Genomic DNA, 19128 nt, shown 5'->3' with positions numbered 1-19128 from the left:
TCTAGAGCCATGATGAAAAATCCATCTGGATAGGCTGTCTTTTGTTCACTACTGGCATTGTAGAGCTCACTAAGTGCCCCAATCCAGTCGTCATTGAGCAAGGAGGGATGTAAACAGCGGCCATCAAGATGGTAGAAAATTCCCTTGATAGATAGAAAGGTTTGCGCTTCACAATCATGAACTCTACCAGGGGTGAATAGTATCTGCTGACTACCCTAGCATCATAACAACATGCATCTGTGATACGCTCCACTGCAAGTCTTGCCACCCTCAACCAAAGCTCTGTCCAGAATGCCGTCATTAAGTAAAAAAAGTACAGAATAATATCCTAATTAAAGTAATAACTAACTATTGATAAACTTTCATGAACTAGCAAAGCTTTTGTATCAAAATGAGGTGTAAGTATGTATGCAACATGGAAAGTCTATGAAATGGTGTACTTTTACAAAGAAAGGACTTTAAATAAATGATATTGTGCCATAAGTGAATGGTTAAATGATTTTAATTAATGAATAGATTAAAAAGTAAAAGCAACATTACAAATGACAGACGGCAAAGGAATGATCATGGAAAAAGATAATGTAAAAAAGTACATTACAAGAAAAAGAAAAATCATTCTGGAAAAATGCATTCTAATAACTAAGCAGTAAATTACTAATTATTAACTATTTTATAACTAATGCATAAAAGAATACTTAGATTAAATAAACTTTTTTCATTTCAATGCATGCTATACTTGACCTCAAACTGCTAAAAATAATAGTCAGTAGGCACTTATACTGCAATAAACACATTGCAGTATAGAGTTATATATACACCAATATACACTATATTGCCAAAAGTATTCGCTCACCTGCTTTGACTCGCATATGAACTTAAGTGACATCCCATTCCTAATCCATAGGGTTCAATATGAAGTCGGTCCACCCTTTGCAGCTATAACAGCTTCAACTCTTCTGGGAAGGCTGTCCACAAGGTTTAGGAGTGTGTTTATGGGAATTTTTGACCATTCTTCCAGAAACTCATTTGTGAGGTCACACACTGATGTTGGACGAGAAGGCCTGGCTCTCAGTCTCCGCTCTAATTCATCCCAAAGGTGTTCTATCGGGTTGAGGTCAGAACTCTGTGCAGGCCAGTCAAGTTCATCCACACCAGACTCTGTCATCCATGTCTTTATGGACCTTGCTTTGTGCACTGGTGCACAGTCATGTTGGAAGAGGAAGGGGCCAGCTCCAAACTGTTCCCACAAAGTTGGGAGCATGGAATTGTCCAAAATGTCTTGGTATGCTGAAGCATTCAGAGTTCCTTTCACTGGAACTAAGGGGCCAAGCCCAGCTCCTGAAAAACAACCCCACACCATAATCCCCCCTCCACCAAACTTTACACTTGGCACAATGCAGTCAGACAAGTGATTCGTCACTCCAGAGAACGCGTCTCCACTGCTCTAGAGTCCAGTGGCGGCGTGCTTTACACCACTGCATCCGACGCTTTGCATTGCACTTGGTGATGTATGGCTTGGATGCAGCTGCTCGGCCATGGAAACCCATTCCATGAAGCTCTCTGCTACTGTTCTTGAGCTAATCTGAAGGCCACATGAAGTTTGGAGGTCTGTAGCGATTGACTCTGCAGAAAGTTGGTGACCTCTTCGCACTATGCGCCTCAGCATCCGCTGACCCCGCTCCGTCAGTTTATGTGGCCTACCACTTCGTGGCTGAGTTGCTGTCGTTCCCAAACACTTCCACGTTCTTATAATACAGCTGACAGTCGACTGTGGAATATTTAGGAGCGAGGAAATTTCACGACTGGATTTGTTGCACAGGTGGCATCCTATCACAGTTCCACGCTGGAATTCACTGAGCTCCTGAGAGCGACCCATTCTTTCACAAATGTTTGTAAAAACAGTCTGCATGCCTAGGTGCTTGATTTTATACACCTGTGGCCATGGAAGTGATTGGAACACCTGATTCTGATTATTTGGATGGGTGAGCGAATACTTTTGGCAATATAGTGTATATACTTTGAGAATTGTTAGCTATATTCATATATAAAGAATGGACTATCAAACCAACATTTGAGCTTTAAATGTCATTAGAATGACTTAGTCATCAATGTGGAACTAATATTTTAATAAGGTAATATGTTCTGACATTGCTGGTGCTAAGCATAAGCTGAAGGAAATTTAGCTTTCTGTGAAAAGCATTCACAGAACCTGTCATGTAACCACAGCCTCATCTGCATATACAGCCACTTGGTCACTGCAGAGAGAGAAAGAGATCACATAAATATAGGTCAAGAAACCTTGTTCCTGGTAATACCCATGTGGCCCACCCTTCACACTGAACCAATCCTGCTTGCTCAATTAATATACTGGAATTCATGCTCAGACTCTCTTCTGGTGCCATGAAGCTTAGACATTAACATCAGATTACTGCTGATCATTAATTGAAATGTGATCAAATATGAAATTTGCTCTTAGTGCTCTCAGAGTGAAACAATAAGAGAAGGCCATATAATCGTAACTTAAGGAAGTAGAATTTGATGACTCTTACAATATTAAGTAAAGACATGCTTCCATAAATTCTCTGCTGAAAGGCCAGAAACATAAACTAGCAATTTAATAAATCTGACATTTAAAGGAGTGCAGAGTGAAATATTTTAACTGGTATACTGTTAGAGGTAATGTAAATATCAGAGGAATACTATGAAGCATAATTGAGAAAAAGTTGCCTAAAATCCAGTTAATAAATTTCTTGTGTTTATACATTAAATAACGACAAATGTGGAGGAATAAACACAATCTAACAAAAAATGTAATGACATCAAAAAGGAAGACAGAATCTGGGATTTGAGAGAAAGATGGAAAAATCATGGAAGCAGTAATGGGATAAAATTGGATGATGAATTAATCTAGATTTCTTACTTCATGGTGTTTGGTTTGACTTTTAAGCTTAATAACAAGCCAATGTCATCAGTCTTACCTTGTTGTTCAGTTTCAGTGCTGAGTATACAGTATCAGCCCCTTCACTCGCTTTTTCTAATTGTAACAAAAGATCTTGAATTAAAGTCCAGAAAACAATCAAAATATGATATGATTTTCTGTACCTTTTTCTTGCATAGACTTTTTCTTCTCTTTTATTTCAAGTTGAGCATAAGTCACCTCACTGAGTTCAACATCAACATCTGCAGAAGCAGAGAACAAAACCATCACAGTGATCACCAGCCTTCTAATACATTATTAATTATAGCATCAGTTATACCATAGTGCTGTTAAACTGTCTAGTCGTATTTGTATAGTAAGAGTAAATCCTTTATCATTCTGCATGCAGCATCTTTTCAGAACAAAGATTGTCAGGGTTATAGATGTCTATTAAAAATATACTCTACCATTAAATACTTTACCATTGTTCCTCTTTGCCATCTGTTTCTGTGTGACCTGTGCGTAAGTGGCTTCAATGGTTTCAGCTAGAGCTTCACCTGAACAGTGCAGTGTGTTAGTCTCAACAAGATACTTCTGTACTTTACTGTATAGAGTTAATCTAGAGTTAAATCTCAGAATGCAAAAAGGAAATATCGGAAATGAAATAAAGCTACCTGTTCCACTTGTATCTGCCTGATCCACAGTGGCATAAATATTAGCACCTCCTTCAGAAAATAGAACAAAGTCTCAGAAAAATATTAAAAGAAATTCTAAAACTGCAGAAATAAACAGTCATTGAGACAGTGTCTGACCGGCCTGAAATGGTGTGTATCCTGACTGAGAGTCTTCAGCTCCTGACTGGTTCTGATTCCGCTCAGACGTCTGATTGCATTTCTGCTGCTTTTCTATAGAGAGAGAGAGATTCTACATCTGAACAAAGTGTAAATACTAATGGAAACTCTTTCTTTTATACAGTAAAACTAAACAGTGAGCAATAGTTACAAATTATAACAGTCTTGTTAGGTATGTATTTCTGTCTTATTTATTATGCAATCTACATTTTATTTTATACACCGTAATCAGGACACTGATGATATTAAATTTAATATGTCAAATAATCTAAACATAAATTTTCATCAAATAAATATTTCCAAATAGCTCAATATTTGCTTTATCCTCTATAGTCTATATTCTAAGTAAGTATTATATTCTGTAGAACTTAACTAAAGCAGATAACAGACCTTTCTTTATTTTGCAGCACCACAGCAGGAAGATTAATAAAATGAACAAAAATGCCAAACTCAGTCCCACAGCCACTCCTACAGTTCCAGAACTGGATATAGAACCTGAGATAGAGGAGAAGAAGAGAGCAGAATTTAAGCTTTTAAACACTGTACATCTAAACTGTGTCATTAAAAGAAAATCAAATCAGAAGAATTTCTCACATCTGACTGAGATCCAGCTTTTGGGTGACTCTCCTCTCTCTGGGTGTTTACAGTGGTAGAAACCTTCATCTGACTTTGAGACAGTTTGGATGATCATCTCTCCTGTAGTCTGGTTCTGGAGAACTGATCCATCTTTATAGAAATCAGCTCGGAGGTTTGAAGAGATTCGTTTGCGATATAAACAGCGTAGAGTCAGAGGATGTCCCTCAGTCACAGGATGGACAGGACTCTCCAGGATCACATCACCATCTAGAAGAGAGAATTTACACCACTAAATTCATTAGTGTCTTTTGTGGTGTGGAATTGGATGAAATAAGCATCATAAAGCTAGAGATGTGCAGATTTGCATTACAGCCTCATTCATTGTTCTACCTGCTCTACTATAGACTTTCAAAGATTACTGAGAGAAACCAGTTAAGTGTGTCTTGTTGAACAGTTTTTCTGCCATTTCAGTTCTGAATAGTCTGTAATGAAAAATTTCCCTTTTCCTTTAACACACTACATGAAGACTCACCATGCACTGTGATGTTGACAGGATTACTGTTTTCTCCAGATTCAGACTCACACCAGTAAACTCCAGTGTAGTTTCTGGAGAGGAAGCTGATGTTACATGTAGATCCTGTAACTGATCCCCAGTGTGAACAATCTAACACTCTCTCACGGTGTGTGTATCCTCTCACTGTCCATCCAGTAGAGTTACTCTGGTCCTCACAGCTCAGTGAGAGAGAGTCATTAGTAAAGTGCTGAGTTCTGTTGGGATTGATGATCAGAGAGACTGGAGGAGATTCACCTTAAACACAGAACATTATATTTTACATGTATTATTATGATTGTGTTCTCATAATTTCCAATGAACACATTTCCACCTCATTTAATTACACAGTGCTATTTGAATAAGAAATATCCTCTACCAGTGCTTAGGGCTATTCGACTGCGTTAAACATTCCTCAGTTAGGAGAGACTGAATAGAAAGATTTTTTTACACCAAACAATATTTATCCATATTTAAATTTATTGCTGTGTAATTTTTTATATTTTATTTACGAATCTATATTTAATACACCAACAGACCATTGATGTGAGTTTTCCTCACCAGTGATCCATAGTGGCTTTTGAGAACTGAAATTTGTGTAAAAGGGTCGTTCTCCTCTCTGTCCTCTGCACCTGTAAAGTCCTGTGTGATGAAGAGCAGCAGAACTGAGAGTATATTTGCCTCCAGATCCTCTGCTGCTGTCTGAGAGGAGCACAGGTTTAGTCTTCATATAGCTATGGTTGTATTTGTCAAGAACAACTGTGTACCAGCTGAATGTCCAGTTTGTAGTGGAGTTTGTAACCTCACAACTTAGAGTCACTGAGTCTCCTTCAGTCAGCCAGCTCTGTGGAGATACACTCAGTACTGCCTTTGGTCTCTCTGTTACAGAAGAAATACAAAATTATACTGAAATCTGTACATTTACATAATACACAACAATCATTCTATGACTAATAGATCATCTAAGGAGTACAGAATAGTAAATTACTATTTAAAAATATACTATTATGAAAAATAGTAGATATTAATATAAATCTAATTACACGGTTAGATGAGGCATTAGATGATTTCATCCTTCTTGTCATCATCATTGAGTATTTTTTATTTTTTCAAAATAAGTGGAATCATCTGAATCAAACCCATGGTGAATGTAGTGAAAACTCCTGATGTATCCCTCACTATAATCCAAACCGAATCACTGAGAGCTGTGTAGTAGCTCTTTCTCCCCATCAGTGGTATGCACTATATTGTCTAGGCCAAATCTGAGTTACTGGCATCCCAAATGAAAACGTTATAATTATATTCTCAAATTATCTTCTAATGATTTAGATCATGGTAGGGGAAAGACACGATGAGATTAACTGCTTTAATGGTTGCTGTGTACTGTTAATCACACTGACTCACCACAATTATACTGTAGGTGTAAAACTATCCAGATGTTGTTGCCACAGACTCACCTGATAATACAGTCAGTGTAACAGCATCACTGATCTCTGACCTCGGAGAGTTATTTATCGGTCCTCTGCAGGTGTAGTCACCACTGTCAGAGTCTCTAACAGACTTGATGCTGAACTCCTTTTTCCTTCTTTTTTCTGTGTCGAGCCTGGAATTATTCTTAAACCAGATGTAGGTCCACTCAGTTTTGCTTCCCTGTATGTCACATTTGAAAGTGACATTCTCACCACTGTACACATGTTTATCAGGCTTTATGGATAGCACAGCTTTAGGTATCTCTATAAAATAAATAGGCAGTTAATAGACTACACATAAAGAAGTTTCTTGGTGCCTTAAATAATGAAGACTACAGAAAGGGGCAGAGCTTTCTTTATTGTTCCAATAGTCTCAGTGTTTAAGTCTAGGCTGAAAAACTATTTGTTCAGTCAGGGTTGCGTCTCAGGTCTAAAAAGTCAGTAACCTCAGATTGATAGGATAGACTTAACTTTAAACTTTTAATGTTGCTCAAATTTCTTTTAACACATGTAGCTCTATCTGACTCTGTACTAGGTAAAGGTAAAATATAACTGTATATAATCACCTTGAGCAGGTGGCACTGGAATGAGTGAAATCAGCACTGAAACAGAACAGAAACACAGAACATGATGTAAACATGGAAATAATATGGTGTATGACTGAAAGCCGCATATCTTTGACAAACTCAACTCATGTCCAAGGAATACAATATATTAAAATGTATTATTTATAGAGTAAAGTAAAAACGACTAAAGAAAATGTCAGGGTCTGCAAAGATCTTGCACAGCATGTATGGGATCTCACTTTTGAAAAATATCGATCAAAAGAGGGGCATAAAAGTGTCTCATGAAATTACATGTATCATGAAACTCTTTAAAAATCATCACCCAGATGTGGAGAAAAAGTGTTATTACCAAAAATAAGAACATCCCTCTAAAAATCATTAAAGGCCAAAAAGAAAAATGATCAGGGATGCTGCAAAGTGCTGAACAGTAACATTAAAGGTTACTGATGAGTGTGATGAGACCAAGATCTTTTTAGGAATAACGCTAAAACGTTTTTTAAAAAAAGAGCTTATTAGCCAAAGAACACCATATCCAAAATGAAGCATTTTCTTCTGGTGGGAAAGGGATATGAGACACAGAGTTATGAATAGTTCCAATCAATACCAACCAATTTTGGCACAAAAACTGAACATGAACAAAATCTTCACATTCCAAACGAACCACAATCCTAGTCAACAAAGAAATAGCTTTAGAAGCAGAAGCTCAATGTTTCAGAATGGCCCAGTCTGATCTGAATCCTATCAAAGCCAAAATGAAAAGAGGGTCTGAATTCAGTTTTCATGGACATGAGATAATTGTCATGAATCTCTACCTCACAGCAAGCTAACACTGCTCCTCCCATGCCCGGTCATTGGTTATTCCCCTTACTTGTACATATTTGCTTATTTGGGTTTTGCCCTTTGATTAAGTCAAGAAGCCTTTATTGTCATTTCAACCATATATAACTGATGCAGTACATAATGAAATTAAACTATTTTTCTTAAGAACCATGGTGCTTCACAGAACAACACAGAGCTAAGGACTGAAAAGTAAGTTGTCCAAGCCACATAAAGTGCATATTGTGCAACTTAGTATGTGGATGTGTGGAGTCATCCACACGGCTGCTGGACATGCAGATGCAGCGTCAGGTGTAAATGTCTGTGGTAGAACAAAGAGAAAGAGAGAGAGACTCTGATAATCTTCTCAGCTGTCCACATTTTTTGATGTAGCGTCGGAGAACGTGCATTTCCCAAACCAGGCAGTGATGTGGCTGCTTAGGATGCTCTCAGTGGTTCCTCTTTAAAATTTGGTCAGGATGGGGGATGTGAATGGGCTTTCCTTAGGCTTTGCAGAATGTAGAGACTCTGCTGGGCTTTCTTACTGATGGAGCTGATGTTGAGTGACCAGGTCAGGTTCTCCTCCAGGTTAACACTAATGAATTTGGTGCTCGTGATGATCGCCTTGGAAGATCCGTCAATATTAGTCCGTTTATTCAAACCCTCATGTGTATTCTATTCTTTAAGAAGTATATGCTAGTGTTTTTTTAAATTGTGATACTAGTGAACCTTTGTCCTGTGAAGGCTTACCAAAGACCTTTCCCTTGGAGAGTGTCTTTAGCAGAGGCCTTGTTTCTCCTTGTTCATACCTTATTTGACCACTGCACATTTTGAACTTGACTTAGCCTTGGACTTGTACCATTTGCACCTCATTCAACCTGAGCCTGTTTTTTTTTTGCCTGTTTTGTGCCTGATGTTTTTAGATCTGTATTTTTGGACTCAAAAACCATGCTCATCTGCACTTGTGTCCTCACAGCTGACCTCTATTACTGAGCTCTAACAATAATATTCATTATAGTCATTTTATAGTCATTTTATCTCCAAGAAAACAGCCATAAATCTGTAAGGTGCAAAGGAACAACTGTAACACATCTCTGTTTTCACATACAAGTGTTTTTATTGTTTATGTACACAATAGGGATGCAGCAGTACAGTTAACCTACAGTTCAATACGTACCGCGGTTTTTAACTACGGTTTTCGGTTCGGTTCGGTTCTGATAGCTTGGCAAATTAAAGTTTTTTTTTTTTTCCATTATTCTTTGCTTAGGTGACAGGAACAGTAAGTATGTTAAGAAAAAAAATGGTTTTAGTTGCAATTCTCTTTATTTTACTTAAATGCAAAAATCAACTTGTACACATTTGTAGTGTACTGAAAATAGTGAGATATAAAAATTAGCGCTTGTATGATTTTATTACAGCAGGCGGGTTTGGAGTACGGAGCTCTTTTCCCCCCAACCCGCTATGTAATGACCAGTCACTGTGAGATAACTCTCTGTTGCCCATGAGGTCCAAGTATCTGTTATTAGAGCAAGGCCTTGTGCTTTAGCCAAAGCATTTTCAATTTTTTTGCATGTTTTTTCATAGAGGTTGGGGAAAAAAGGCCTTGACGGTAGTGTGTAACGCGGTTCGAGCACTTTTATAAGTTGCCGGAAGCCCACCTCACCGATCACAGAAAATAATTGCAATTATGATATTAGAATTATTTTTTGTGTCTCTCGGAACCAGTTGTGTCTGAATGCTGGAAGGAATCAGCTAGGGACTGTTGTTTTTTGGGTACCTGTGTTACCTGCTCTGCCATCCTGCTTCCACACAGCTGCAGATGTGTGGTCATGTTGGAGGTATTTCCATGTCAGTGGGTAACTCGTGTGGAACAGTGCTTAAACACAGTCATTTTTTTGTTTAGCATTTTTGTTTCATTGGCATCATGGTCCGCAACAAATCCGAAATGTTCCCACACCACAGATCTGAAAGATGGCGCTGTTTCCTCATATTTGTCTCACTTCACCGCTCTCCAGGGTTAGAGTGAAATCTGACACCAGCATCGCTAGCACGTTTAAGTGCCCCTAACTTTAGCGCTCACTGATTGGATATTTACTCGCGGGGAGGCGTGTCTGTCTCAGCACGTAGACATACAGTACAAGCAAACACAAACAGGTGGTTCAGAGAGTAATAAAACGCATGGTTATTATTATTATAAGCAAAAAACTGAAAAAAAAAAATTAAACGAGATTCACATACGCATATTGAACCATGGAGGTTGAACCAAACGGTTCAATATTATATTGAGTATTGTGGCATCCATAGTACACAACCATACACAGTGCAGCATGCAAGGCAATGCTTTATTTCTCTGTCAAGTAGAACAGACTTTAGCTTCAATTTTTCTTTTGTGGTGGTTGATTTTTAATTTTTTGTCCAACGTTTAGTATGATAACATCACAGAACGCAAACATGCACCTCCCGTTATCCCGCAGCCTCCAAACTTAACCGCCGTGGACCCCAACTACCAGAACCCACTGGCACTTCAGCACTCTCTGATTACTAATTACTCACACCATGGACTCATTTATCCAGCTCTATTTCACTCTATATATGCACTCTGAAAATTCAGTTCGTTCTGAAGTATATGCTCCTTGCTATTAACCACAATGTTATTCAGCTTTTGTACCATTTACTTATTTCCCCAGTTCAGATTTTTGCTGTTTGCCCTCACTGACCCTGGACTGCTTTGACCTCGACTTGGATCATGTTTTAGGACTATTTGTGCTTGTCTTTTGTTGTTTTGTTTTTGATACTTTTGAATATTCTGTATTTTTACCGCTCTGTTTCATTTGCCACTGTTTCAAGCGCAAGTCTGTCTATTTCATGAGAATCGCCTTCACACATCATTTTCACACCTCCTTCTGCTGGATTCATAAAAATAGAAGCAAAACCACAACTGCCCACTTGTCCCTGCTTGCAGGCCTCTGTCACTTCCCTGTGTGTGTGCAAGACTAATGAAATGCATTTGTTTCTGTATAGTTTTTACACATGATTTTGGTAAAGAGCATGCTGCATGTATTCCATGATGCACTATTATTTCTTCAGGAAGCCCGGGTGTAAAAAAAAAAAGAAAAGAAAAGAAAAGCCCAACACAGTGAAGTCTACTTCACACGCTCCAGTCTCCAGGAGTCTCTTCGGTACAGACCCTTGTGCAGTTTTCCACTTGTGCTCCGATGGATGATTTTAAATGTTTTGACCAACTTTTAATACTTATTAGGGGTGTTATGTTTGTCCACCATACTGTGAAATCAGTCATTGCTCTCAAACATCGTTTTTACACCTCCTTCTGCTGAAAACTCATTGCTGAATAAACAAAAATAGAAATAGAACAAAACCACAACTGCCAACTGTCTTCAGGCCTATAACACTCTCACTTCCCTGTGTGTGTCCAAGGCTAATGAAATGTGTTTGTTTCTGCATAACTGTTGAAATAGGTAAATAATATGATTAAAATAATATTATTACCTAATATTAATATAATAACAGTCCATAAGATTGAACTTGCAGTTCTAAGATGTTTCCCTGCACAGACCATAACAATAACAAATATGGATATGTAGGTTATAAGGCATTTGCTTAGTACTTCTAGGTAATGCTGACATGGTTTGGTTAAGAACTTTTTCTGTACAGGAAACACCCCCAGAATAAGACCAGATCAGGTACAGGTTCCAACAACACAGACTTGTTTACACTCATTAAATGACTAAAACCATGTGTTTTAATCTTTTTCTACTTGTACTCTTACCAGTTGAACTATCATAGTTACTGAAAGTAGTAGTAATCACACAATAAGCTCATCACTCAGGACATTCAGACTGCAGATGAACAACTTCATACCCCACCACTCACTCTAATGGAGACACAAAGAGAACATTTACTCACAGAGCATCACAGAGAGTGGACTGAGCTCCATCCTGTCCCTCTAACGACTGACTGACTGACAGAGCAGAGGTGTGTGTTAAAGCCTTACCACTTCCTGACTTCTCATATGGTGGAGGGTTGTTGTGGTACACGCTTCTATTTTAGTGGCCACACACACAGACAGCAGCTTCTTTTATTTAACATATTAAAACTAATGTGTTAGGGTTGGGGGAGGGGATTAAATGTGATGAGTGTTCTGTGGTATTCTGAGGTAAATGCTATTATTGTAATGAAAATAATTCCTGGAATGACCACTACGTGTCACTGTTTGGTTACAGTTGTTAATATGCTCTCACTTGTTATTGTCAGAGAAGCAGTGGGGCTCTTTGGCTGAAAAGGAAGAGAACTCATGCAGTTGTTTGTAATGCTGACAGACCCTGAGAAACGTTTCTCAGAAGAGAGTGTGCATAAAGACCATTAAAATAAATAAATAACTACTACGACTAAAGAAACGTTTGTATCACAGACAGAATTTGATGCAAAGCTCAAAAATATGCAGAGAATTATGTGATACTAGAACAGCTCTTCCTGGTAAATGACATTAAAGATGAGGGTAACAAAAAGCTATTCTCATAGACAGTGCACCATGTGCAACCATCTCAGTCCCACAAAATCAAGTGAAAGAAGCTACCAGCCTCTAGTGACAATACTAAAAAATAATTTATTCTACAGCTAAACTAAATTAATAATTTATTCTACAGCCCAGTGGGATTGTCTGAAGGCAGAATTGCAGAAATGCCCAAAGTAAGACCCACAAAGATCAATATGTATATGTCCATAGAAATAGTATGAGTTGTGGCTTTTCATGTGAAATACTAGCTCCTCCCTCTCAGGAACGGCGATCACCAATACCACGGGGACCAGCTCTCGCCTCTATGTAAGTAGGTTGAGGTAGTAGCATTCTGTCCAGTAGCTCTGTCTGTGTTGTGTGTTTATTTAACATTTTATAACTTTGAGGACTGTCTGTCTGTCTGTCTGTCTGTCTGTCTTTCTTTCTTTCTTTCTTTCTTTCTTTCTTTCTTTCTTTCTTTCTTTCTTTCTTTCTTTCTTTCTTTCTTTCTTTCTTTCTTTCTTTCTTGCTTGTATTTACCCTGTAGTACCTTGTATTTCACTTAATAATTAGCTTTTGATTGTCTGAATCGCTGCCAGTGCTGTAATGTTTGTTTCCTGTGTTGTGTATTGGACACTGTCAGTGTTATCTTAGTCTTGGACATCAGTGTACCATTCGTGCCTGACCTTTTTTCATTGAGATCCTGTACATACACTGAATAATACTTCAGGATCATTGTATCTGCTGTCAGCAACAGAAATAAAGTGCACATTGTCTTGTTTAAGTTTTGCTTACGTCTGCAAAAATAAATAAAAAAAAAAACATATGTGATTTCATAAAAATACAATTAAAACAGTTATTTCAATAAGAACAGGACTAGTTAAGAGTTTACTTGTACTTTATATAATACTGTGGGTATATTGATATATTGAGACACTTTAAATAGCTGAAAAGCAAAAGTGAAAGATAAAATAAACCACAGTTTGACATTTTTCCAAGCCTGATTACAGTTTCTTTTTTCTCAAACCTTAATAAAACTTTACAGATATATTATTTAATATTATATACCAGGTTGATTTCAGTGAATTAATAATGGTGCATTGATTTTTTTATTTTTTTATTTGTTTAAAAAAAAACTCCCCAACCACAAATCTCCTAAAACAACTACAATTAAACTTTACACAACTGAAAAAAAAAGAATGCCAAGCAAAATCTAACATACAAATTATAAATCTGCATTCAACACCAAAAAGATTATCAGTAATGTTACATGAAATATGCTGAGATTTTAATTTTGAGATTAAATTCACTTAAATATTTACATATTTACATTTCAAACATAGTGCATTTTTATCAAAGTTGTTTTAAGAAGCACAGCTCAGTCCTCACACACTGCATCAAAATATTAACATTTTTTAAAAATTTTTATAGTAATTTTTTATGAATGTTTTATTTGTTTATTTTTATTCATTACTTTCCATTAGCAACACTTGCAAGCTTTAGCTAATAATAAGAATAATGAAAAAAACAAAAACAAAAACCAGACAAACAGCACTGCATCCTTTTTCATATGGGAAATTTGCTCATTCTTCATTGACTGCATTCTCAATTCAGTTTTCATCAGGGTGAGCTGTTAAAAAATAACAATAACAAAAATAAATTTTTTCTTTAGTGGAAGTTTGTTCTAATTGTTTATACCAGAAACATATTTAATTATGCTTAATGCTATTTATCTGATCTTTTCAAAATTCAGGAAAAGATGTGAAAATAAACATCATTCATTGAGGCACCTTAAGTAACTGCAAAATGTACGTCAGAGATTCTTTATCACTTACAACAAACAATTTATTAGTGTGTCCTATTCCTCTATTGAATGGCACCTCTTTTAATTTCAGAATATTGACAATCACAACTGTGTCAATTTTTTAAATGACCATGCAATCTTTTGAGATACCTCGACACAAACATCTGTCACATTCAAATTCACCCTCAGACCTCAGACAAATGCTTCCTACTTTTAATAAGGTGAAAATGTTTTTCTTGCACTAAAGTCAGGATGCTCGTTATGTGAAGTGTAGAGATGTACTGAAAGAGTTCTTACCTCGAGCTCTGTAACAGATGAGCAGCAGAATGATGGTCACCAGCAGATACGGAGAGGCCGTCACCACACTACAGATCAGCATGAGCACTGAGAATGGAGCTTCAACACCTGATGGAAATAAAATAAAAATATATAATTATAATCATGTTTTATTCATGCTGAACTGTTTTTGTGTTTTAGCTCAAGCTGCAGTACAAATACATTAATTTTCACCACTACTTACAGATACACAACATGTCTCCACAAAGTATAATGGATACACAGATTTATGTTAAAAAAAGCACTATATTATATTAGGTGAAGCTACTGTGTTCAGTACATTAGAGTTAATTTTAAATTATTATTTGAATGATTTCTCACATCTGACTGAAACCCAGCTTTTGGGTGATTCTCCTCTCTCTGGGTGTTTACAGTGGTAGAAACCTTCATCTGACTTTGAGACATTTTGGATGATCATCTCTCCTGTAGTCTGGTTCTGGAGAACTGATCCATCTTTATAGAAATCAGCTCGGAGGTTTGAGGGGTTTGGGTTGTGATATAAACAGCGTAGAGTCAGAGGATGTCCCTCAGTCACAGGATGGACAGGACTCTCCAGGATCACATCACCATCTAGAAGAGAGAATTTACACCACTGTTTGATTTCACTGTTAAATATAATAGTGTATCTGTGGTGTGGAATTGGATGAAAACTCTTTTGATTAAGAATGTAATGCTAAATATGTGTAGAGCTTCATTACAGCCTCATTCAGTGTTCTACTGAAGACTTTCAAACATTACTGAAAGAAACTAGTTATGTATCCATTGTTGAGCAGTTTATCTCCCATTTGCAAGTTCAGAGTTCTGAATATTCTGTAATTAAACATTTTTCTTTTCCTTTAACATTAAACACACTACATGAAGACTCACCATGCACTGTGATGTGGACAGGATTACTGTTTTCTCCAGATTCAGACTCACACCAGTAAACTCCAGTGTAGGATGTGGAGAGGAAGCTGATGTTACATGTAGATCCTGTAACTGATCCCCAGTGTGAACAATCTAACACTCTCTCACTGTGTGTGTATCGTCTCACTGTCCATCCAGTAGAGTTACTCTGGTCCTCACAGCTCAGTGAGAGAGAGTCATTAGAAAAGTGTTGAGTTCTGCTGGGATTGATGATCAGAGAGACTGGAGAAGATTCACCTTAAACACAGATCATTATAAATCACATGCATTATTATATTGTGTTTCTATGGCATAATTGAACACATTTAAACCTCATTTAATTACACAGTGCTTTGTGAGTGAGAATAATCCACTACCAGTGATTAGGCCTACTCAGCTGTGCCACTCAGGACACTCAAGAGAAAGGTTTTTATACCAAACATTAGCACAGCTGTGATTCTCCATATTAAAATTCAGTGCTGTGTAATTTTTTATATTTTATTTATGCATCTATACTCAACACTCCCAACAGACCAGTGTTGTGAGTTTTCCTCACCAGTGATCCATAGTGGCTTTCGAGAGCTGTAATTTGTGTAAAAGGGTCGTTCTCCACTCTGTCCTCTGCACCTGTAAAGTCCTGTGTCTTTTAGAGCAGCAGAACAGAGAGTATATTTGCCTCCAGATCCTCTGCTGCTGTCTGACAAGAGCTTGATATAGCTTTGATTATATCTACTGAAAACAACTGTGTACCAGCTGAATGTCCAGTCTGTAGTGGAGTCTGTAACCTCACAGCTTAGAGTCACTGAGTCTCCTTTAGTCAGCCAGCTCTGTGGAGATACCCTCAGTACTGGCTGTGGTCTCACTGTTAAATGGGAAATACACATCTGTAAACCATTTACTTTATTTGAACTCACAACCTTTCTATCAGTAGTCCAATATCTTAACCACTGAGCTATCAATCACATATATCTGCAACAGTAATAAAAAAAGAGATTGTAAGTGCTATAAAATCTAGATGTTGTTACCACAGACTCACCTGATACAGTCAGTGTAACTGCATCACTGATCTCTGAGTCCTGAGAGTTATTTCTCTGTCCTCTGCAGGTGTAGATACCACTGTCAGAGTCTTTAACAGACTTGATACTGAACTCCTTCATTGTGATGTCATTATAGACTCTGCCTTTTCCCTCATGTTGGAGTAGAGTATTATTCTTATACCAGCTGTATGTCCACTCAGTGGGCGCTCCTATTCCCTTTATTTCACATCTGAAAGTAACACCTTTTTCTCCAGTGAACACCCGCGTATCAGGTTTTATGGACACCACAGCTTTATGAATCCCTATAAAATAAATATGTTCGTTATAAACTACAAATACAGTAGTTTCTAATTCTACAGAGGTGATCAGAATCATTTCACATAATACTATGAAAGATTTAATTAGGCATACAATTTCTAATAATAATTGGATGTATAATTAAAGAATCACATGAAAGTAAAGTAAAACTATGTTTTATTTTTCTGTAGTACAGCTTCTTCAGTTGTTCTTTTCTCATTTCATAATGCTGTTTATTTTATACAAGAGTGAATTCACTGAGAACACAAAGCCAAACTGAATAGGAGATGAACTGATCTGAGAGAAAAAGTAAAAGTAACATCCTTTCTTTACAGCTATGAAAAGGAAAAATGGATGAAAAAATGGACAAACTATATATGGTATTGTGCAAAACAGTACTGTCTCTCCTCCAATTCACTTAAACATGTCCACATCAATGAAATATATACATATATAAATCACCTTCAGCTTGTGCCACTGGTATAAGTGAAATCAGAACTAAAAAAAGAATAGAGACACAGAACATGATGTAAACATGTAAAAGCTTCAGTGCATGACTAAACACTGCACATATTGGATACAGTGATGTACTGATCTGCTGTCACATAAAGTACTACTGAAGTGTAAATTTATTTCAGAAAAGTAATTAAAACCACAGTTAATGTATGTGTAGTTGAGCATCAGACAGACACCATCTCTCACCTCCCATCTATACTGCACACACTCTGGTTTTAAATTTCTTTTTAATATTCCAATATGAACAAATCAATTTTCTGTTGGTCCACCACAGTTACAGTTAGTTTTAAGTCGGCTGAACTCTCTCACATATCTCCCCATCATCACTACTGAGCTGAAAAGAGAAGTTAATCCAGAACAGCCAACTCATCTCTGCTCTCAGGCCTCTAACACTATGACTGCCCTTTGTGTGCACTAGTCTAATGAGAAGTGTTTGTTTTTGCACCATATCAACTGTTATTTTTTGTGATCAATAGAAATACAATTGTTATTATGGTAAAAAATTATAATTATCTGGACATTAATTGAGTATACACCTATCAGGCATACCATTATGAGCAGTGACAGGTGAAGTGAGTAACACTGATTATCTCCTCATCGTGGTACCTGTTAGTGGGATATATTAGGCAGCAAGTGAACATTTTGTCCTCAAAGTTGATGTGTTAGAAGCAGTTAAAATGGGCAAGCGTAAGGATTTAAAGACCAAATTGTGATAGACAACTGGATCTACAAAACTGCAGCTCTTGTGGTGTGTTTCCCCACAAGAGCTGCAGTTTTGTAGAAACGGTATTCCCTGATGGCTGTAGCCTCTTTCAGCAGGATAATGCACCGTGCCACAAAACATAAATGGCTGAGGAATGATTTGATGAGCACAACAATGAGTTTGATGTGTTGACTTGGCCTCCAAATTCCCCAGCATCTGTGGGATGTGCTGGACAAACAAGTCCGATCCATGGAGGCCCTACCGCACAAATTAGAGGACTTAAATGATCTGCTGCTAACAGCTTGGTGCCACACCCTCAGGGATCTAGCGGAGTCCATGACTCAGTGGGTAAGGGCTGTTTTGGCAGCAAAAGGGGGACCAACACAATATTAGGCAGGTGGTTATAATGTAATGCCTGATCGGTGTATGTGTGTATTAGATTGAACTTACTGCACTGAGAGTTTTCCTGTATAGATCAATAATAGTAACAAAACAGTCAGCTACAGTAGGGAGCAAGGCATTTTCTCAATAAGACTAATTTAGACTAACATGCTTAAAAATTCTGTGCATTCTGTGCATGTTTTAAACTTGCTCTACTTGTACTTTTACCTGTTGAACTATCATAGTTACTAAAAGTAGTTACACATCAAACTAAACCCTTCTCATAACAGATATGGAGACACTGATCCACCTGAGCAGTCATGCTGAAGTACACACAATGTCCTAATCACACAATAAGATCATCACTCAGGACATTCAGACTGCAGATGAACAACTTTATACCCCACCACTCACTCTAATGAAGACACAAAGAGAACATTTACTCACAGAGCATCACAGAGAGTGGACTGAGCTCCATGCTGTTCCTCTAATGACTGACTGACTGACAGAGCACTTGTGGGTTAATACATTGATACTTCCTTTAAAAGAGATAGAGGTCCTTCAACTTCTCTTTTATTACTTACAGACTTTGTTGTGCCTGTTTCTTCCCCTTTCAAGTAAAAACACTTGCTTTTTTGATCAACACATCCACATTCAAAAATGGACAAATGACAGCAATGGATGTCAATTGATTTTTATCTTAGTTATTATAAGGGGCAGTGGTGGCTTAATTGGTTAGGGCTCTAGCCTGTTTCTCAGAAGGTTGGGGTACAAGCCCCAGCATTGCCAAGCTGCCATTGTTGGGCCCCCTGACCAAGGCCCTTAACTCTCTCTGCTCCAAGGATGCTGCATCATAGCTGCCCATGCACTCTGATCAGCTGGGATATGTGAAGAAAATGATTCTTTTGATG

General features: G+C 37.5%; 1 protein-coding gene across 1 annotated transcript; it reads right to left on the bottom strand.

Moving 5' to 3' along the window:
* Positions 1-2267: 2267 nt before the first annotated feature.
* LOC131356715 (Fc receptor-like protein 5) lies at positions 2268-19085 on the bottom strand. Its single transcript, XM_058395899.1, has 16 exons — positions 18665-19085; positions 17080-17115; positions 16320-16622; positions 15840-16145; positions 15266-15541; positions 14720-14968; positions 6930-6965; positions 6352-6627; positions 4877-5152; positions 4363-4611; positions 4159-4308; positions 3730-3822; positions 3592-3642; positions 3400-3474; positions 3103-3180; positions 2268-3034 (listed from the first exon to the last, which is right to left on the bottom strand). Exons 1-16 carry the CDS (start codon positions 18693-18695, stop codon positions 2949-2951), a joined length of 2571 nt encoding a protein of 856 aa, XP_058251882.1. The 5' UTR covers positions 18696-19085; the 3' UTR covers positions 2268-2948.
* Between the last annotated feature and the right edge of the window lie 43 nt (positions 19086-19128).

Source organism: Hemibagrus wyckioides, linkage group LG07 (genome assembly GCF_019097595.1).
Source record: "Hemibagrus wyckioides isolate EC202008001 linkage group LG07, SWU_Hwy_1.0, whole genome shotgun sequence".
In the NCBI taxonomy this organism is placed as follows: Eukaryota; Metazoa; Chordata; class Actinopteri; order Siluriformes; family Bagridae; genus Hemibagrus; species Hemibagrus wyckioides.
Note: the sequence above shows the minus strand (reverse complement) of the source record. Positions and strands in the feature narration are given on the sequence as shown.